The sequence below is a fragment of the Lepidochelys kempii genome, chromosome 6, assembly GCF_965140285.1.
Source record: "Lepidochelys kempii isolate rLepKem1 chromosome 6, rLepKem1.hap1, whole genome shotgun sequence".
NCBI classification, from domain to species: domain Eukaryota; kingdom Metazoa; phylum Chordata; order Testudines; family Cheloniidae; genus Lepidochelys; species Lepidochelys kempii.
In genome coordinates this window covers 70,232,339-70,254,431 of record NC_136385.1, presented here as the reverse complement: position 1 = coordinate 70,254,431, position 22,093 = coordinate 70,232,339, and the positions used below count along the sequence as shown (strand labels likewise).

The window sequence follows — 22,093 nt, the reverse complement described above, 5'->3', positions numbered from 1 at the left end:
AAGGATGTCTTTATGTATACAATACAATTCATTTTTTAGCCTTTCCTTTTAAAGAGGAGTAGCTCAGCAGTGTATCATTAGGCCTTATTGAATTAGTCATGTGTTTTTTTTAATTAATTTGCAGAAAGAACAGCAATAGAAGCCTGTATTTGCCCAATTTTAATTGTTTATACACAAAGTTATATAGTTTTGGGGTGATTTATCCTCCGTTCTTTGGATATGAATTATATACATGAATTACATTCAGCAGTGAAAATATGTTTACAGCTCTAATGTTCATGTGAACTTCCTTGCATGGTTTCCCTTCATTATTTAGGCAGGTGAATTAAATGTGCCAGGGCAAAATGTATTTATAATGCACCAAAACCAAACAAACAAAGCCCTAGGAAACCCAGGGATAAAAAAACTACAAAGAAGAACTGAAAAAAATAGATGATAACCTAAATTAATAGGCATCAGGGAAGAGGAGGTACATATGAAATCTTTAGGGTCAGTTCCTGCAGTCACAATTCAGCTTAAAATTACAATGATGACATTAGGCCTTTTGCATGCATAAATGCTGAGTTCTTAAAAGTTGCTTATCAGGATAATCTCATGTGATGAAGTACCTTGCTTTCATACATCTTTATCGTGTAATAAAGTTTTAAAAGAAAAGGTAAAAATATAATTGTTATTTTTTTCACTGCCTGTTGTTCACTTTTGCCTGATCTTGTTTTGGGGGTACCCTCTATTGTACTGTTTAAAACTGTTATCTCAGATACATCAGTACAATGACTGATCCAATTGTCACATGGGTGAGTGCCAAATAACAAAGCAATCAAGGCAATTAGGAGAGAAATCCAAGATACACAAAACCCACATGATCAAGCAGTCATTTCACAGGCAAAATAATTAATCTAGTCTTTGTATGGCAATGTATTTAAGGTATTTTACAATAACACTGAGTAATACAAAAGAGACTTAGTGTCCGGTTACTTATGTATAAAAGGGAGACAAACATATTAAGAGGCAATTTTAAAAGGCACAGAGGGGAGTTGGGGCGTAACTTTTCTGTCTTCAAGAAAATTCCTTTAAAAGTCTGCTGATAATATTTTGATTAACTGGACCAAGAGGTAGTTACTGTATGCCTGAAAGTAAGAAAGGTTAAAAATGTCCTTTTAGATGTCTCTAAGATTCTCCTGCATATATGTGAATAGGAGTTTCCAGGCACATTAGCTAGTCAGAATTCAAGATAAGCAATGACATAGGATTTGATTTAGCTTTAATGATTGGCTGACATCAGCATCTGCTCTCATTCATGTTTGGGAAAATGGCCCCTGGAAGGAGATTTTTGCCTCAAAAATGTGCTTTTAATATGTGCAAAGTATTATATTCTAGATCTGTTTATGGATTGGCATTTTTCAAACTGGGGTCTGTGGACCCCTGGGGGTCCCTGAGGGTACTCCAGGGGGTCTGCGGGCCTCGCTGATCCAAGTCCTCCCCCTCCCGCAACTTGTCCTCCTCCCTCTATCTCCCGGAGGCTACTGGAGCCAAACTGGGAGATTTTAGGGGCTAAAAGTCTGGTGGCGCAGCGGGGCTAAGGCAGGCTCCCTACCTGTCTGGGCTGCACGCCGCTCCTGGAAGTGGCTGGCACATCCCTTCGGCTCTGGGGGGACAGGGGTCTGCGTGTGCTACCTGTACCCCAAGTGCTGACTCTGCAGCTCCCATTGGCCAGGAACTGCAGCCAATGGAAGCTGCAAGGGCAGCACATTGAGGCACCCTGGCCTCCCTGCCTAGGAGCCGCTGCCAGAGATATGTGCCGGTCACTTTTGGGAGCCGCCCAAGGTAAGTGCTGCCTGGCTGGAGCCCATATCCCTCACCCCCTCCTGCGCATCTGCCCCAGCATCAGCACCCAAACTCCCTCCCAGAGCCCTCACCCCATCCTGCACCCTAACCCCCTACCTGCTGAGAGTGAGTGAGGGTGGGGGAGACTGAGTGATGGAGGGAGATGGGAAGGGTGGGGCCTTGGAGGAAGGGGCTGAGCGGGGGTGCGGGAAGGGGCTGAGTGGGGGTGTTGGGGGGTCCCCAAAAATTTTTAAATCAAAATGGGGGTCCTCAGGTTGCTAAAGTTTGAGAACCGCTGTTATAGATGATAAAACTGATTGATTGAAAAAATCGTCCAGTTGATGACAGTTTCAAGTAACATTCATTGGGCCAAGTTCTTTTTAGTAACATCAGTTCCAATGGAGTTACTATGAATTTACTCAAGAATGGATGTCTTTACAAGCTATGCTCTAGCTCAACCAGAAGTTATGGGTTTCATGTAGGAAATTACTTGGTGAAATTCTGTGGCCTGTGCCGTGCATGAAGTCAAGACTAGATGATCACAATGGTCCCTTCTGGTCTTCAGATTAATGGATCTATGAATACCCTGGTGTAACTGAATGTAGAATTAGTTACTTTGTGTCTTGATTTTCCAGTTACCCTTCTATCTTAGGGAGCTGCTTTTTTTTTTTTTTTTTTTTTTTTTTTAACACGTATGCCAGTGTGTTTAACAGTAGAGAGCGATAGTTCAACTGTGAGATAAATTTAACAGGAAGGAATGTTCTTGCAAGCAGCAGCTACTATTATACTTGCTTGGTGAACATCTTGTGAGCATGTGTGAGAATGAGAAGAAAAGAGAAACAAATTTTAACAGAAATATAAGAAAAGGGCAAAAAACAGTTTAAGAAGTTGGAGAGAGGCTAGCATGCAAATCAAGGGGGAAGAGGCAACATAAATTAAGAAGGGAGCAAATTCATCTCAGGTGTAACTACTTACTTCAGTAGTTACAAGTTATGAAATTGGCCCTGTATTCTGAACACAAAGTGCTGGATTTCAGCTGCATAAGTTCTATTAATAAGGACTTCTTTGTCTTTAAACCTTGTATGTTGAGTTGAGAATATACTCCGTAAATCGAGTTAAAAGCAAAAGTTATCTTTACTGGTCAAAGTTTCCCCCAAAATATTGTACAGTTATGACAACTGTTGTGATGTGTTCAAACCTCTTTTGTTAGAAGTTTCAACAAATATCAGCCACTGATTTTAGGGAATTCTAACACAAACAAGATAGGTTTCCTATTCAGCAATGTTCCCCCCTCAAAAATAGTCATTATTTGTAATATGTTCTTCACAAAATAGTTATTTTATAATCCTGGATATAATCCTGTGGGGTTTTTTTCCATGAAAACATAAGATTAAAGTTTGTAAAGAGCCATTTTATTTGGACTATATTTGATGTGAATTAATAGCCAATAAAGAAATAAATCCACTTGTGAACTGTAAATCTGTTTGAAAAGAGAAACAAGATATTTAACTTATGCTTTCACTTTTGAATAATATTTAGCAACACAGTTACAAACGTATTTGCCAGGGCTGTTATCACTCACTAAACTTACACCATCTGAACCACTTGACTTGAACCTATTGTTGCTATCTGATGAACCTTGCCTCTCATACTACAGAATTAGGAGAGATTCTTAGGTCTTGTAGTGGTAGTTTATTGGAACAACGTATCTGAAGAGAAGTGACACTAAAGAGAGGTGTTTTTTTAATACGTTTCTGTGGTAACTGTCTGAAGGTGAGTTTTTGTCCGTTCAAAGTTAACATGCAAAGTGTTCATAGTCTACGCAAGCTAAGGATAATTCACTAAATTGGAACTCTGACACATGGCACGCTTAATTGAACACTTGTTTTCTACATTAAAAAAGACCCCTTTTTAAAAAAATTTTTGGGTAATGGGTAAAAACTAGCTGTTTATAGTGACAAACACAGGTTACTTATAGAAAAGAACACTGGTGCGTTTATATTTCACTTGAGAAATTACTAATATTTATTTTTATATAATTTATACAGTAGCTAAATGGTGCTGGTCATTTTTTATGCAACATTGGAAGGAAATGACCACTGCCGCAGAGTCTATAATCTAAGGAGAGACCAACCATTACAGACTAAAGAAACATAGAGGAATATGAGAAGAATTGTGTCCAGAGGCTTATGGGCTGGTATTTCTTAAACTTTAAATTTAATTTTTAAAAATAAATATTATGAGTCAGAGCAAGCGTAAAAGTGAGGGGTAAGCTGGTGGGAAAGGAGGTCAGAACATAAGCCAAAAGGGGGAAAAGATGGAAGGACAGAAAGGAATACAATGAATAAGAGTGGGCAATGATGGTTGTGGGTAGGACACTGGGAAGGTATGCATGGTGCCTGACATGACGTAGAGTATACAGGTCCCAGAATATTAGAGAGAGAGAAGGTGGATGAGGTAATACCTTTTATTGGACCAGCTTCTGTTGGTGAGAGAAACAAGCGTTTGAGCTTACTGTAACCTCAAAAGCTTGTCTCTCTCACCAACAGAAGGTTTGTCCAATAAAATATATTACCTCATTCATCTTGTCCTATGATGTACAGTATAAGATGAAAATCCAAAGCATTAATTAGATTCTGCCCCAACAGTCAGCTGTGAGTGCTGCCCAAAACACAAATTTTATATTCCCCTGCAAAAAAAGAATGTTGACTAATAAGGCTCTATTTTTGTAGTGATCCACGCTTCAACACATTAGTTAACGTTTTTATATAGTACCATAAGCGTGCTTGGTGCTTTTCATAACAAAGACACAGTCCTTGTGCTGACTTACCTACCATCTTAACAGTATAATTCATATAGTTTGTAAAGAAATGTAGTTTTTGCAAGTAAGAAGAACAGTGGCTTAGACACTTAGGGTACTGAATCACCCCAGTTAACACTCTCATCTTGAGGGCCCACGTGTCTGCAGGTCTAGGGGGAGAGAGAGAGGTTCTGGTTTCTGGTAGGTAGGGCTAGCTTGGGACTCTTGGAAGGAACTAGGCCCATCCAGTTGGCACCAATTTCTCCTTCCATCTCAACTTGTGGCCCTGACATGACCCAACCTCCAAGACCAGGAACTAGCAGAGGGAAGGTATTGGGATCTGAAACTGGGAAGGAACCACGTGAAGGCAGCAGATTCTCCAGGCACAGATACAAGCACAGAGGTTTGTGCGGAATAAGCTTGAGTGTGAGTTTAAAGCGCAATAGCTATTTGACCCTAACTACCCATGTGGACACTTTTATGCTGCACTAAAAGTATCTTTGTGTGCTTTAGCTTAGTTCACTTTCTGACTGCTTGGGAGGCATGATCTGTTGTTCAGTGGGAGGTCGTATAAAGGTTAAGTTGGTGGGAGAGGACTTGTTCAGAAAAGGGAAAGAACAATGAAGGGTGGAGAAATAGGGGTCTTGCTGTGAAGGGAGGAGGGGAGAGAGAGACAAGATTATTCTTTCTAAATGCTGTGAGAAACAGTGCAAATTAAAAATTCAATCCACACTCTTGAGTGACATAGTTATACCGACCTAACTCCTATATGATCTAACAGAAGGGCTTCTCCCATCAACATAGCTACAGACTCTTGGGGGGAGAGAGTACCTACACCCACGGGGAAGCTTTCCTGTGGATGCAGGTAGCATCTTCACTGAAGTGCTATAGTGGTGCAGCTGTGCTGCTACACGGTTGTAAGTATAAACAAACCATTAGTTAAACTGATGCAAATCCCTAATGTAAACACACTTAGCCCTGGTCTACACTAGGAGTTTAGGTCGAATTTAGCAGCATTAAATCAATGTAAACCTGCACCCGTCCACACGATGAAGCCCTTTTTTTCGACTAAAAGGGCTCTTAAAATCGATTTCTTTATTCCACCCCTGACAAGTGGATTAGCGCTTAAATCGGCCTTGCGGGGTCGAATTTGGGGTACTGTGGACACAATTGGACGGTATTGGCCTCTGGGAGCTATCCCAGAGTGCTCCATGGTGACCGCTCTGGACAGCACTCTCAACTCAGATGCACTGGCCAGGTAGACAGGAAAAGAACTGCGAACTTTTGAATCTCATTTCCTGTTTGGCCAGCTTGGCAAGCTGCTGGTGGCCATGCAGAGCTCATCAGCAGAGGTGACCATGATGGAGTCCCAGAATCGCAAAAGAGCTCCAGCATGGACCGAACGGGAGATACGGGATCTGATCGCTGTATGGGAGAGGAATCCGTGCTATCAGAACTCCGTTCCAGTTTTCGAAATGCCAGAACCTTTGTGAAAATCTCCCTGGGCATGAAGGACAGAGGCCATAACAGGGACCCGAAGCAGTGCCGTGTGAAACTGAAGGAGCTGAGGCAAGCCTACCAGACAACCAGAGAGGCGAACGGCCGCTCCGGGTCAGAGCCCCAAACATGCCTCTTCTATGATGAGCTGCATGCCATTTTACGGGGGTTCAGCCACCACTACCCCAGCCGTGTTGTTTGACTCCTTCAATGGAGATGGAGGCAACATGGAAGCAGGTTTTGGGGACGAAGAAGATAGCTCCCAGCAAGTAAGCGGAGAAACCAGTTTTCCCGACAGCCAGGAACTGTTTCTCACCCTGGACCTGGAGCCAGTACCCCCCGAACCCACCCAAGGCTGCCTCCTGGACCCAGCAGGCGGAGAAGGGACCTCCGGTGAGTGTACCTTTTAAAATACTATACATGGTTTAAAAGCCAGCATGCGAGGATTAATTTGCCCTGGCATTTGCGACTCTCCTGGATGTACTCCCAAAGCCTTTGCAAAAGGTTTCTGGGGAGGGCAGCCTTATTGCATCCTTCATGGTAGGACACTTTACCACTCCAGGCCAGTAACACGTACTTGGGAATCATTGTACAACAAAGCATTGCAGTGTATGTTTGCTGGTGTTCAAACAACGTCCGTTCTTTATCTCTCTGTGTTATCCTCAGGAGAGTGAGATATCATTCATGGTCACCTGGTTGAAATAGGGTGCTTTTCTTCAGGGGACACTCAGAGGTGCCCGTTCCTGCTGGGCTGTTTGCCTGTGGCTGAACAGAAATGTTCCCCTCTGTTAGCCACGGGGAGGGGGGGTAGCCACACGGTGGGGGGAGGCAAAATGCGACCTTGTAACGAAAGCGCATGTGCTATGTATGTAATGTTAACAGCAAGGTTTACCCTGAAAGAGTGTAGCCACTGTTTTATAAAATGTGTCTTTTTAAATACCCTTTTTTTCTCCACCAGCTGCATGTGTTTCAATGATCACAGGATCTTTTCCTTCCCAGAGGCTAGTGAAGATTAGAAAGGAAAAAAAAAAACATTCGTGATGAAATGTTCTCTGAGCTCATGCTGTCCTCCCACACTGACAGAGCACAGACGAATGCGTGGAGGCAAATAATGTCAGAGTGCAGGAAAGCACAAAATGACCAGGAGGAGAGGTGGAGGGCTGAAGACAGGGCTAAAGCTCAAATGTGGCGGCAGCGTGATGAGAGGAGGCAGGATTCAATGCTGAGGCTGCTGGAGGATCAAACCAGTATGCTCCAGTGTATGGTTGAGCTGCAGAAAAGGCAGCTGGAGCACAGACTCCCACTACAGCCCCTGTGTAACCAACCGCCCTCCTCCCCAAGTTCCATAGCCTCCTCACCCAGACGCCCAAGAACGCGGTGGGGGGGCCTCCGGCCAACCAGCCACTCCACCACAGAGGATTGCCCAAAAAACAGAAGGCTGGCATTCAATAAATTTTAAAGTTGTAAACTTTTAAAGTGCTGTGTGGCATTTTCCTTCCCTCCTCCACCACCCCTCCTGGGCTACCTTGGTAGTCATCCCCCTATTTGTGTGATGAATGAATAAAGAATGCATGAATGTGAAGCAACAATGACTTTATTGCCTCTGCAAGCGGTGATCGAAGGGAGGAGGGGAGGGTGGTTAGCTTACAGGGAAGTAGAGTGAACCAAGGGGCTGAGGGTTTCATCAAGGAAAAACAAAGAGAACTTTCACACCATAGCCTGTCCAGTCATGAAACTGGTTTTCAAAGCTTCTCTGATGCGTACCGCGCCCTCCTGTGTTCTTCTAACTGCCCTGGTGTCTGGCTGCGCGTAACCAGCAACCAGGTGATTTGCCTCAACCTCCCACCCCGCCATAAACGTCTCTCCCTTACTCTCACAGATATTGTGGAGCGCACAGCAAGCAGTAATAACAGTGGGAATATTGGTTTCGCTGAGGTCTAAGCGAGTCAGTAAACTGCGCCAGCGCACCTTTAAACATCCAAATACACATTCTACCACCATTCTGCACTTGCTCAGCCTGTAGTTGAACAGCTCCTGACTACTGTCCAGGCTCCCTGTGAACCGCTTCATGAGCCATGGCATTAAGGGGTAGGCTGGGTCCCCAAGGATAACTATAGGCATTTCAACATCCCCAACAGTTGGGGGCTGGGAATAAAGTCCCTTCCTGCAGCTTTTGAAACAGACCAGAGTTCCTGAAGATGCGAGCGTCATGTACCTTTCCCGGCCATCCCACGTTGATGTTGGTGAAACGTCCCTTGTGATCCACCAGAGCTTGCAGCACTATTGAAAAGTACCCCTTGCGGTTTATGTACTTGGCAGCTTGGTGCTCTGGTGCCAAGATAGGGATATGGATTCCGTCTGTGGCCCCACCACAGTTAGGGAATCCCATTGCAGCAAAGCCATCCACTATGACCTGCACATTTCCCAGGGTCACTACCCTTGATATCAGCAGATCTTTGATTGTGTGGGTTACTTGCATCACAGCAGCCCCCACAGTAGATTTGCCCACTCCAAATTGATTCCCAACTGACCGGTAGCTGTCTGGCGTTGCAAGCTTCCACAGAGCTATCGCCACTCGCTTCTCAACTGTGAGGGTTGCTCTCATCTTGGTATTCATGCGCTTCAGAGCAGGGGAAAGCAAGTCACAAAGTTCCATAAAAGTGCCCTTACGCAAGCGAAAGTTTCGCAGCCACTGGGATTCATCCCAGACCCACAACACTATGCGGTCCCACCAGTCTGTGCTTGTTTCCCGAGCCCAGAATCGGCGTTCCACAGCATGAACCTGCCCCATTAGCACCATGATGCATGCATTGGCAGGGCCCATGCTTTGAGAGAAATCTGTGTCCATGTCTTGATCGCTCACGTGACCGCGCTGACGTCGCCTCCTTGCCCGGTATCACTCTGCCAGGTTCTGGTGCTGCATATACTGCTGGATAATGGGTGTGGTGTTTAATGTGCTCCTAATTGCCAAAGTGAGCTGAGCGGCCTCCATGCTTGCCTTGGTATGGCATCCGCACAGAAAAAAGGCGCGGAACGATTGTCTGCCATTGCTCTGATGGAGGGAGGGGTGACTGATGACATGGCTTACAGGGTTGGCTTACAGGGAATTAAAATCAACAAGGGGATGGCTTTACATCAATGAGTATTTCAGGCAGGGCTTCACGGAGGGTTCCAATAAGAAATGGTTCACCTAAGTAATTGTTCTTATTGGAACAAGCAGGTTGGTCTGGCCTCTGATTGATACATGGCTAGATTTACCTCGCTGCACCTTCTCTGTGAGTTACTGCAGTGTGACCTAGAGGAAGGAGTCCCCTAGAGGGGGGAGGGGAGGAAGCAAATGAGTACAAAACAAATCTGGTCTATTTCTTGTTTTGATCCACGCCATCTATCTTTTACATCTTTGGCTGGCAGTAGACGGTGCAGAAGGACTGCAAGCCATCCACATCTCATGGCTGCTCAGCAGAAGATGGTGCAGTAGGACTGCTAGCCATCCTCATCTCTTGCCTGCCTGGCAGAAGATGATACAGTAGGACTGCTAGCAATCCGTATTGCCTGCCTGCTCACCATAAGATGGTTTAATTGGACTTACTGCAGGACTAAAGAGAATGACCTGGTCAAGTCACTTCTAATGTAGTCCCTGCGCCCATGTCTGCCCAGGTGCTCCTGGCCGACGTGGCCAGGAGCACCTCGGACATGATGATGACGGCTATCAGTCCTAGTGCACCGTCTGCTGCCACAAGGCAAGGGGTTGCTGCTGCTGTGTAGCAATGCAGTACCATGTCTGCCAGCACCCAGGAGACGGTTACGTGAGCAGGCTCCATGCTTGCCGTGGTATGGCGTCTGCACAGGTAACTCAAGAAAAAAAGGGGCGAAATGATTGTCTGCTGCTGCTTTCACGGAGGGAGGGAGGGAAGGGGGGCCTGACTATATGTACCCAGAACCACCCGCAACAATGTTTTAGCCCCACCAGGCATTGGAATCTCAACCCAGAATTCCAATGGACAGCGGAGACTTCAGGAACTGTGGGTTAGCTACCCACAGTGCAACACTCCGGAAGTTGACGCTTGCCTCAGTGCTGTGGAAGCACTCCGCCGAGTTAATGCACTTAATGCGCTTAGAGCATTTTCTGTGGGGACACACACACTCGTATATATAAAAACAATTTCTAAAAAACCGACTTCTATAAATTCGACCTAATTTCATAGCGTAGACATACCCTCATAGTGCTTAAACAAGGTTTAAATAGATTTAAGCCACAATGATATAGCTTTCCAGCATAGACAAGGACTATTACTTATAACTGTCTCTCACAGCAGGTGGTTAATGAAGCTCTGTGGCTCTGTTTCTGGTTGTATGCTAAGTTAACAGTTAAGAAGACTAGTGCCTGCTTTAAGCCTTCGTATGTAATATAGTTTGTGCGCGTTAGGTTGTCCTTGTGTTTTCTTAAGGGCTGCATAACTCCTGTTGCAGTCTTACTTCCTGTTTCTTGGGAACAGTACAACTTCAGACATAAGCTTTCATAGTGTGGATCACAAGATTTACCTGGTATGCAAATACTTAAAGGCTCACCCTGTTTTGTACACTCGAATAGGGCATGGAGGCTTTTGAGATGTTTAGATAATCAATTGTTATGCCAGTCAGTAAAACATCAACAACTCTTACTTCAGCTTTCAATCTTCAGATTTTGACAGGGCCTTGACATTGCTGTAGAAGCAGCACATTCAACCCCTAGGAAGGAGAATATCATTTTTGACCAACACTTTGAGGTCAGCGTAGAGTGAGCTCTTCCCCAGGTCATGTTCACCATTCCTTGTTTGGAAAGACAAATTTCCCCTGAGCTCGACCTCAAAATGGGGGTGGGCAAGAGCAGATACATAAGACGAAAAAGGTGTGTGTGTGGGGGAATCCCACAAGATCTCTGTTCTTTTACCCCTCAACAAAAAAACAAACCAGATCCATATTTCCATTAGCAAGGATATGGAGGATTGCTAAATGTGATGGGCAAGAGTGGAAATGGGGTGTGCTTCCCCAATACTTTAACCCTTGGTCAGTGTATAACTTTAGTACAAAGAGTTAAACACATTTTGACCTTGAGATTGATCTATAGGCCCTGTCACATCAAGGAGCCCTCATTAATTTTCTACCATGATGACTCAGTCCAAGAATCACAAATATAATGGTTTGACTTGTGATTATGAATATTCAGATGTTTTTCCAAATAATTGTAACTTTTTAGGGAAAAAAATGGCCTAATTTGTATTGTGCTGATGTAATGAGTCTACAAACACAGGGCCAAATTCTTCCTTCAGTGCTCCACAGAAATAATGGGATTACAACAGAGCATCTTAGAGGAGAATTTGGTTTACAGACTTTTTTAGTCAGTGTGTTTAATAAATAGCCTGCCTGAGATTGATCACTGTGCTCTAAAGTAGAGGTAGCTAATAGTAAATCAAACGTTCTATCCTGCCTTGATCCCAGATCAGTTACTTCCAAGTGCTTCTTTAATTCGAACACTGTTGGAACTGTTGCTGAGCAATTAGACCTAAATACAGTGATTCTCAGTACAGAAAACACTCTGGTGAAATCCAGAACTAGTTTAGAACACAATAGGGATACATTTCGGATTGACCATTTTCTAAGGTGCAACAGCACTGTGGTTAAAGAAACAAAAACATGTCACAGTTGCCAAAGCACAGCAGCACCACCAGTCAGCAACTATTGCTATGTCAGAGTTTTGGGAGACTTGAAGTACTTTTCTATTAGTAAACTTTTGTTCCCTGAAGCACGTACAGGGCTCAGTTCTGTATTCCTTACTCTTGAGTAGTCCCCTTAAAGTCCATAGAACTGACTGTGCTAGATAAGAACTGCAGGATCAGGCCTATATTCTGGTTTGATATTTATTCAATTATTTTTAAAAGAGCATTGCCTTTTCCATAGAAACCAATGAGTTAAATAAAAAACAGATGTTGAAACACTACTACAAAGCAACTTCCAAGAATACTCTAACCCCAAACTAAATCCCTCTCGTTATATTTTCCCACAGCTCAAAGAGGGCCTCATGGGCAAAATACTGCCTATGATCTTATTTTATATTTCATATTTGTATGTGATTACAAGGAGCACATTTTTGAAAAGCCTCGTGGTGTCTGAGTACTTTTAGGAGAGAACAGTGATACAAGAGAATAGTTTCCCAGTGCCCTGAGAGAATATGAATTTGTAACTGCATTCTGCTGGGCAGAAAGAGAATATATTTTTAATAGAGGGAAGGATAATAATTAATAACATTTATACATCAGAGTTTTTAAAGACATCAACCTAATACATTCTATGCCTGAATAATTTACAATCTTTATTTAATAATAAAAAAAGTGCAAGATAGGAGACAGGACAGCAGTACAAGAGTGGGTGAAATCCTGGCCTCAAGTCACTGGTGTGATGGGGCAAGGCCAAATGGCTATAGGAAAGTAGTGAGAAACAGGTATGTTAGCCCCAAGCTAAATAAATCTCTGTTACCATGGTAACCAAATGGCAGTTGCTCCAGGTTAATCAAGACACCTGGGGCCAATTAAGATCCTTCCAGAAAGCAGTGGAGACAGGTTGATTGGGACACCTGAAGCCAATCAGGGGCTGGCTGAAACTAGTTAAAAGCCTCCCAGTTAGTCAGGTGGGGGGTATGTGTCAGGAGCTGTAGGATGAAGCCATGCTGCTGGAGAAACTGAACAGTACAAACCCTATCTGGCACAAGAAAGGAGGCCCTGAGGTAAGGGTGACGTAGATATTGAGGAAGTGGGGGCTGCTGTGGGGAAGTGGCCCAGGGAATCATACTCGTCCTGTTTCCAAAAAGTCAGCTACCAAGAGCTGCTACTATCAGGTTCCCTGGGCTGGAGCCTGGAGTAGAGGGTGGGCCAGGGCTCTCCCCTCTCCTTCCCTCTCCGACTAATCACTGAGACTGGGAGACAACAGAGACTCTGCGAGGGAGGATAGCTTCTCCTCCTCGGTCTTGTTGGCTTATGATGAAAATGGCTCAGTAGGCTGTGACCCTTGCCTCTAGAGAGAGAAGGACTACGTGGCGGGTCACAGTGAGCCTCTGAGGCTAGCATAATCTGCCAGGAAGTGCAGGACCCACTGAGACAAGGTCTGAGCTTTGTCACGCTGGGTAAAATGTCCATTGACTTCAGTGGCGCCAGGATTTCACCATCGAAGCATGAAGAAGACATGGAGCAGAGACTGGAAAAGGAGACTAAGGGAATGGAATATTGAACAAGAAAGGAAGGAAGAAAAAAATTAGGGCAGAGATTACAGAGGGCCTTGTAGGTGAGGATGAGGAGTTTGCATTTGATGTGGCAATGATTAAAAAAACATGCAGTTTCAGCCTATTGGGTGATGGCGACCTGTTCAGCATTGCTCTCTTGTCATTCATATTAAAGTGTCTGCCTGTGTTTTCACTGTGGTTGGTCAGTATATGTTGATAAATGTGTTATATATTATGAGGCAGGTCTGTCTTCCTATTTACATTGTACCATGTTTGAACCTTCCAGGATTTGTCATTCCTGACACAGAATACTTTTGTTAGACATGCTGCCACTGATCCACTAACAATGAACTGATATTTGACTTCTGGCTCAGATGGTTTATTATCAGAGAACACAAATAGCTAAGTTATCCTTGATTACTGAAATGTGTGAATAGTCTCAGCCTTCAGTGGAGTTGGAACTATATTGAATTTTCTGCTAAGAATTGGCACCTGTGGTTTGAACTGTAATATGACCTGCAAATTAAGGCTCAAGAGTTTATTTTTGTTAGCTCTGATTATTATTCTTGCTATTGGGGTAAATTTGTTTTGCCTACAGTATATTTGTTTTCTTTATCCACCATTGTTAAGTTTAATACATTTACCTGTCTGTGAAAGAAACAAAAGTTGGCTGAATCTTTTCAGCGAGTATGGTATGTAACTGTGTGTATATATACAGGTTAACTTTCTACATGAATAGAAAAGATTTTTGTACTTACAGTATTTTCTTTGAAAGACTTCAGCTGTACTGAGTTCATTTATCCTGTGCTGGAAGGCTTAGCAGTTGGCAGCCAGCACAGAGGGGACTCCATACCCCAGTGTACCCAGCAGAGGAGATGACCTCTCTTTACACTGCAGTGGAGTAGCGATTTGGTATGTTGGGGATGGGGTCAGTGGGTTTGGGCACAAAGCAGGAACTGAGCAGGAGGTAACATCTGCTACTTTCTGCCATGCCTAGCAGTAGCCAGCTTTTGGTCTTGTGGATTGTGATGCCCAACTCTTTTTTATTATTTATTATTTGTATTGCTGTAGCGCTTTGGAGCCCTAGTCATGATCCTGGACACCATTGTGTCAGGTGCTTCACAAACACAGCACAAAAAGACAGTCCCTGTCCCAAAAAGTGTGCAATCTAAGTATAAAACAAGAGACGACAGATTGGGGAAACAAGGAAAATTCAACCTTACCCAAAGAGCAGTTAACAATGGTTCACTGTCGCACTGGTAGGATGTAACTAGTTGGGTCCTGCAGGGATCTGTCCTGGGTCTGGTACTATTCCATATTTTTACTAATGACTTTGATAGTGGAGTGGAGAGTGTAATTGTAAAATTTGCGGATGACGTCAAGCTAGGAGCTGTTGCAAGCACTTTGGAGGACAGGATTAGAATTCAAAATGATCGTGACAAATTGGTCTGAAACGAGAGACAAAATTCAGTAAAGACAAGTGCAAAGTACTACACTTAGGAAGGAAGAATCAAATGCACAGTTCCAAACTGTTTTGGTGGTAATACTGCAGAAAAGGATCTGAGGTTATAGTGGATCACAATTTGAATGCGTCAATGTGACACAGTTGCGAAAAAGGCTAATATTCTGGGGTATATTAACAGGAGTGTCATATGTAGGACACGGGATGTAATTGTCCCGCTCTGCTTGTCACTGGTGAGGCCTCGGCTGGAGTATTGTATCCAGTTTTGGGCACCACACTTTAAGAAAGATGTGGGCAAATTGGAGAGAATCCAGAGGAGAGCAACAAAAATGTTTAGAAAACATTTAGAAAACCTAAAAGAAAAAGGAAAAATAAGTGGGCATGTTTAGTCTTGAGAAAAGGAAACTAAGGGGGGGCCTGGTTACAGTCTACCTTTTTTTATCTTGTCCAATTTCCACATGTTTGTTAGTCCCATGAAATATGTCAGTAGGCAAATGGAATGGAACTTCTTATCATTTAGACTTGAGAAAAATAGACTGAGTGATGTTTGAATGGCAGTGAGTGTTTCCAAGGAGGGGATGACTCACTGAGTGCATTTTTTTCTTTTGACCATTCCAGGTTTTCCAGGACCTCGGCACATCAGTGCTATCTGGTGCTTTTAAGGGGTATAATATCTGTCTTTTTGCATATGGACAGACGGGTTCAGGAAAAACGTACACAATGATGGGAACTCCAGTGAGTCATGGTCTTCATTACACTCTTTTTTTTTTTTTATCTGTTTATTAAATTGAAGTTCATGATTAAGATCCCAATTAAGCAAAATGTTTAAGCATGTTTTACTTGGAATTACTTGTGCTTAAAATTAAGCACATGCTTAAGTACAAAGCTAAATAATGTAGCAGAAGCTAAAACCATAAAAATATGGTATAATTATATTATGTGGTATGTTGGGGTATATATAAAAATATGATATAATTCCTTTCGTAGACTGTGCTGTTTGTTTGTTGCATGTGTGTGGTTTATCATTTAGTCTAAAGAAAACAAGTTTTCTACCATGAACACTTACAGTTCTTCGTAGCAGCCAGCCTGTGCATCTACAAAATATTTTAATGTCACTTTCTTTGATAATCAGACAACCGTGTTGAAGTTAAATTACTTTTGCTAATTAATATTTGGAATAATTATTTGTGCCATCTTTGCTGCATTTTTATGAGAAGACTTTGCTGTCCATTAGGGAACAGTCTGAGATGACCATATTTGCTTCATTTCCAATTACTAAATGAATTTGAAGGAAGCTTTGGGGGTGAAACATTAGCATATGCTCCTCAAAGCCACTCAATTCTAAGATATTTGAGTTATGGGGCCCCACTTAGTGTGCCTTTATGTGTTAAAGCACCCAAACCATTGGGTCCAGTGGAAGGGTTACTGGCTTTGCTGATCCAGAGGGAAAGGTAGTTGATCTCTCTGAAAACCTATATAAATTGAAGGGGAGTAAATTGTTTCTAAAGCGGTGTTTCTCAACCTATTTACCATTGTGGGCTGCATATGTGTTAAGTGGGTTGCATCCAATACTACCTGTATGGCCCTGAGGGTGTCACGTGGGCCACAGCTCTGTGCTGAATGGGCAGCAGGTTGAGAACCACTGCAAAAGAGAGAACCATGTTTTAAGGGGACAGCAAGAGCAGGTCAGTACCTCCCACTCCCTGAGAGGATCACTGCTTCAGGTAAAGGGTAGGGGAGAGAGACACACTCTTCAAATAAAATTCTTTGAACCTATAAAAATGTTCAGGGTTGGTCTGAATTTTGGATACAGTTTCTATTTGGTTCTTATTTTTACTGAACTGGTTCTGCTGTTCCTGAATGACCGTATTAGCTTACTAAAGGCACCACCTGACAGGCAGCTGCAGGGAGATTTGCCCATCTGATACCTAAGGCCTGATTCTCTTCCATGTGAAGATTTGTGCATCAGGAAGAATCCCACTTCGATCTGATATTTAATAATTTGCATTTATTGTAAAACACTATTAGCCTTGTTAATAGCTAGAAAATCAGCATGCTTGGTCTGTAGAGAACTTTCACATCCACAAAAATGCATTTATTTAGGGAAAGCTGTGTTTTCTGTAATTTGTTCTATTTCAAATATACCTTTTAAAAATCTTAGCATCCTACTGCAAAGAGATTCCTAGTGGGAGGGGCTGAGCCTGAAGGTAGCTCCAAGTCTTTACGTAAGCCATGTGCTGTAGCAAGTGGAGTCATCTTAGCCTTAAACTTTTCAGCAACCACTGCCTATTAAAAATGCCTTAAGATGACTTCCAGTGAGGATAAAATTGACCATTTCAGGTACAGCCACCATTCTACCAGAGTATATCGTCCCTTTAAGTCAGGGGTGGCCAACCTGAGCCTGAGAAGGAGCCAGAATTTACCAATGTACATTGCCAAAGAGCCACAGTAATACGTCAGCAGCCCCCCCATCAGCTCCCCCCTGCTCCCAGTGCCTCCCGCTCACCAGCAGCCCCGCCAATCAGCGCCTCCCTGCACCTCCCGATTAGCTGTTTCATGGCATGTAGGAGGCTCGGAGGGGGAGAAGCGAGGGCATAGCAGGCTCAGGGGAAGGGGTGGAGTGGGGGCAGAGCCAGGGGTTGAGCAGTGAGCACCCTCCGGAAACATTGGAAAGTTGGTACCTGTAGCTCCAGGTCCAGAGTCGGTGCCTATACAAGGAGCCGCATATTAACAGAAGAGCCGCATGTGGCTCCGGAGCCACAGATGGGTCACCCCTGTTCTAAGTGATTATTTCTAGAGATGCTGCAACTGGAAAGCTATGAGTGGTCACACATCTAGCACTGAGAATGCTCCAGGGCAGATTGTGTTGTGATCTCCACAATCACTACCAGTGTATCTCTCCATGTTTTAGTGGGAAGTTGCTGCTGGAATAGTTGGGCATTCCCCATAGCTTTGTTTATATTTACATTTATTAAAATGACTTCTGACAAGAGACACTGGGACTGTGATCATATCATATAATTGTTTTGTTTTTGTTTTATTTAAAGGCATCCATTGGGTTGACACCTCGTATATGTGAGGTATTTGTTTTATGAACTTGAAATTGTTTAAACTGTTTTTCATTTTCTTTTCTTTTTATTTTCTTAAGAAAAAAATGTAAACTTTTGGTTTGTGCAGGGCCTTTTTTCAAGGGAGTATGATTATTCAGAGCAGCCAGCATCTTGCAGAATAGAAGTCAGGTAGGAGTGTCTCATTATTTTTGGCCGTATGTTTCTAAATACTTTCAAATGTGTATTTCCATAGTCAAAGCATACAAATGTTATTTGATAAGTTTTATTTCTCTTTCTTAGTGCTGTCAATCATTTTGTTGGGGTAGGAAAATCTTGCAATTCAGTTTTCAATCCAAGTATAGTTCCTTGGATGCTGTGTGTTCACTGTTAGATCCCAAAGAATATGCATCTAAATAATAGTGGGTTAAGAGTCCACTTCTTGCTTGTTTAACTCTTCAAAATTTGGACCCTATATTGCATTCAGTTCTTATTCATAAACACCATTAACTTTGTGGAGTTTTGTGCTCTGAACAATTGAAGAGTTGGAAACAACATTAATTAAAAGTGCAGGCAATATACTGTGTTGGCAATGCAGATGATTTATTGTGTCAGCACTATTTCCAACCAGCCAGCAGCAGGGGACAGCTATTTTCTTTTTTCATGACAATTGATTACTTCTCAGCTCCTTTCCAAGTGTCTGTACGCACAACATGTAAGAAGACATAATGTGAAAGGTAATGAAGATGAATGCTTTAGTTTCTGATGTGGAATGTCTGTGCCAGGCTGCAGGTGCAAATTTTTATTGTCCAAGGAACAACTATCATTTTTTTTTTTTGTGAATAGTGGATGCCAGAAACGCAACATTTTATTTATTTTTCTTCAGTTTCCTTGAAATCTATAATGAGCGTGTCCGAGATTTGTTAAAGCAATCAAACCAGAAGAAACCTTATACGCTTCGGGTCCGAGAGCACCCTGAGACAGGTCCATATGTGCAAGGTGAGAGTGAGTTTCTGCATGGGTTATAGATGAATGCCTATGTGCCTACTATGAATGTTCACTTACATTCCTAACCTGATCTTTATTATTTCCACTCTTTCCAGTTATTAAACAGCCGGCATGAAATATGTAATTTGAGGAACTCAAAATCCTCCCAGCAAAAACATATAGCAGAACATGGAATCTAATTCTTAATATTTGGAGAGACTGAAATTCTAGAGCAGGGGTGGGCCAACTTTTTGGCCTGAGGGCCACATCTAGGTATGGAAATTGTATAGTGGGCCATGAATGCTCATGAAATTGGGGGTTGGGGTGCAGGAGGGGTGAGGGCTCCGGCTGGGCATGTGGTGGGGCCAGAAATGAGGAGTTCAGAGTGCGGGAGAGGGCTCTGGGCTGGGGCACGGGGTTGGGGGTGCAGGAGGGTGCTCTGGGTGGGACCAAGTGGTTCGGAGGGCAGGAGTGGGTTGGCGTGAAGGAGGGGGTCGGGGTGCAGGCTCTGGGTGCTGCTTACCTCAAGCACTTCCCAGAAGCAGTGGCATGTCCCCCCTCTGGCACCCTCGTGGAGGTGTGGCCAGGCGACTCTGCACGCTTTCCTGTCCACAGATGTCGCCCCTGCAGCTCCCATTGGCCAGAACCATGGCCAATGGGAGCTGCAGGGGCGACACCTGTGGACAGGGAAGCGTGCAGAGTCGCCTGGCCACACCTCCACGAGGGTGCCAGAGGGGGGACATGCCACTGCTTCTGGGAGCTGTGTAGAGCGGGGAAGCTCCCGACCCCACTCCCTAGTGGAAAGTTGAGTGCCAGATTAAAACATCTGGAGGCCCGGATGCGGCCCTGGGCTGTAGTTTGTCCATCCCTGTTCTAGAGGAAGGACTCATTTTGTGTGTGTAGTGAATGTGTTAAATAAAAATATAGAGTATAAGATTTGCTGTATTGGTTCAGGCCATTGATCTATGTAGCCTGATAATCTGCCTCCAACAGTGGCTACAATGAATGTTTCATGAGAATGTAAAACCATACTGCTAATACTAGGAAGAAATCTCTTTCCTACTAAGCATAGCAGAAAATGGGAGTAACCCCTTTCCTCAAACTAAAATGGTTGTTTAGTTGATAGCAGTTTGCCTGTAAATCCTCAGAAGCTTCAGATTCATGTCAGAAACTTTTTGTGAAACAATGTACTTGTTTCCATTGGAATTACTAGGTTACAGATTTCTAATCTGCTGACTTTCACATGCATGTTTGCTGTAGTTATAAAGACATTGTAATGCAGTTTTATATTAAGTTTCCAAACTTACATCTTTTTGTAAAATTGTTTCTTCCGTTCTGTTTTCCTCTTTTCAGTCTTTATCTTTTCTCTTACCTTCTTTTGCTTTTCCGGTTTTTCCTCTTCTGGTTTTTCTTTCTCTTCCCTTTTGCCTCTGCCCTATTGTCAGAAGTGTAATATTTTAAAGTAAACTGTTGGTGCTTAAATCGTTTGAGAGTGCATTATACTGAGTTTGCCCTCTGAAAAGTAACACGTTTGGTCAGTGATTGACAGAAAGTGGTTTCTACAGAATCAGCGCACTATAGGCAGTAGAAGTAACTAAGTGATCTTAAAACCGTATAAAATATATTAATGGTCAGGAATGGAAGAAGAGACCTTTCGAAACCGATGCAAATTATAAATATGGGTGGGTTTGTCTGGAAAGTAAATACACCCATTTCCCTTTTAATGTGCTGCTAAACACGATGTCTACACAGTGGGCAGAACTCCAAATTGCTTCTGGAATTACTGACCGTGCCAAGTCTTGGCTATTGGCCAAGTGGATTGTAATATGTTTGACGCCTAGGAAGTATTCCTTTAATGTGTAAAATGCACATAAGACAGAATTGTATTGGTTCTGTCATGTCAGATCAAATACTGCTTTTTAAAACATCTCCTTTCCTTTTGTAAGTTTCCTTTGTTCTCCTCTACCCCTTCTCCTGCTGTTTGCCGTTATCGTGTCACCTGACTTACGCAGGTTGGTGGGGGTTTTTTCTTTAGGAGAGGGAGGGAAAGGGAAATGGAAAATCAAGATAAATTCCGTGGCTGGATTTTTGAAAGAGCTGGATAATTTTAGAACTACTAACAACATTTGTAGTCAATTTAATTTGGCTTTGCAAGATATAATAATAGTACATAGCATTCTTCATCCAAGAATCTCAAAGTGCTTCACAAACATAAGTTAAGTCTCTCAACATCTCCGTGAAATATATAAATGGTATTCACAATTTACGGATAGTGAAACTGAAGAGAAGAGGTTGAGTGACTTGCCCAGGTTCATCCAGTGACAGAGCCAAGTAAAAGAAACATGAAATTCTGATGCCTAGTTTCCTGATAATCAGTATGTCCTGTAATATTGCTTTTATCACCTGATCATTGTTATCAGTTTCCATGTCTCAGAGAATAAACTGATTACCAGCAGAGCCAATAGGGAGATTTTACACACAAACCTCCTATACACGATTGGCCAGGTAGCATTCTGGTTATTTTAACTATGACTTTCTGTACCACCAGCATCCTACTAAATTCAGGATTGAAAAATAAATGAGTTGATGGTCTGATCCAGTATGGCAAACCTGTAATCCTTGGAAATCTAGGAGAAGCGTACACATTTGGCCTTCACTGTGGCCCTTTCTGTGTTCCTTCCCTGGCTCCCTCTCAACTGGGAACCTCATTACAGATCTTACCCAGAGCCTAGTTACTGTAGAGCCCGACCAGGAGCTGCTGCTTTTTCCTGATCGTTGCCCACATTGAGAAGAGTGCTTTAGACTGTTTCTTTCCCTGTTTGCTTTGCTGTCAGGCATACATCTCCAGTGGTTCCTAGGTGACAAATCCCAGAGTTCTCTTGATCTGGGAGGAAACCAGGTCATATCTGGGACATGAATGAATCTCTTAATGTCCCAGCTAACCCTGTGGTAGGAAGTTATGCAGTTGTTTCCCAGATAGTTCCTCATTAGATAAATCTATCCTTTGTCTTCTAGTTCTGATATTTTATATTTATTGTTGGTTCTTTAAATAAGAATTCAATACCCAGATGTTACCTAGAATATTGCTTGTAACTAGGATAGTGACTTTATAATGTTGCAGTTCTGTTGTTTCCCTTAAAATTTTCCCTTCCCTGAATTTTTGTTACCTTATACTATGAGAAAAGTATAATATAAACCCGTTAACAAAATCAGAAAGTGCCATT

The 22,093-nt window shown here is 43.0% G+C and overlaps 1 protein-coding gene across 5 annotated transcripts in view; it reads left to right on the top strand.

The window, feature by feature from the left end:
- STARD9 (StAR related lipid transfer domain containing 9) overlaps positions 1-22,093 on the top strand; it is a 244,365-nt gene that overhangs the window by 66,016 nt on the left and 156,256 nt on the right. For all 5 annotated transcript variants that reach the window (XR_012159442.2, XM_073348593.2, XM_073348592.2 and 2 more), the window contains exons 4-7: positions 15,454-15,570; positions 17,883-17,915; positions 18,013-18,074; positions 18,769-18,881. Coding sequence is in view for 4 of the 5 variants with exons in the window: in XM_073348593.2 (XP_073204694.2) it covers positions 15,454-15,570; positions 17,883-17,915; positions 18,013-18,074; positions 18,769-18,881 (325 nt within the window). In the remaining variant the exon portion in view is untranslated. The remainder of the gene's footprint in view (positions 1-15,453; positions 15,571-17,882; positions 17,916-18,012; positions 18,075-18,768; positions 18,882-22,093) is intronic.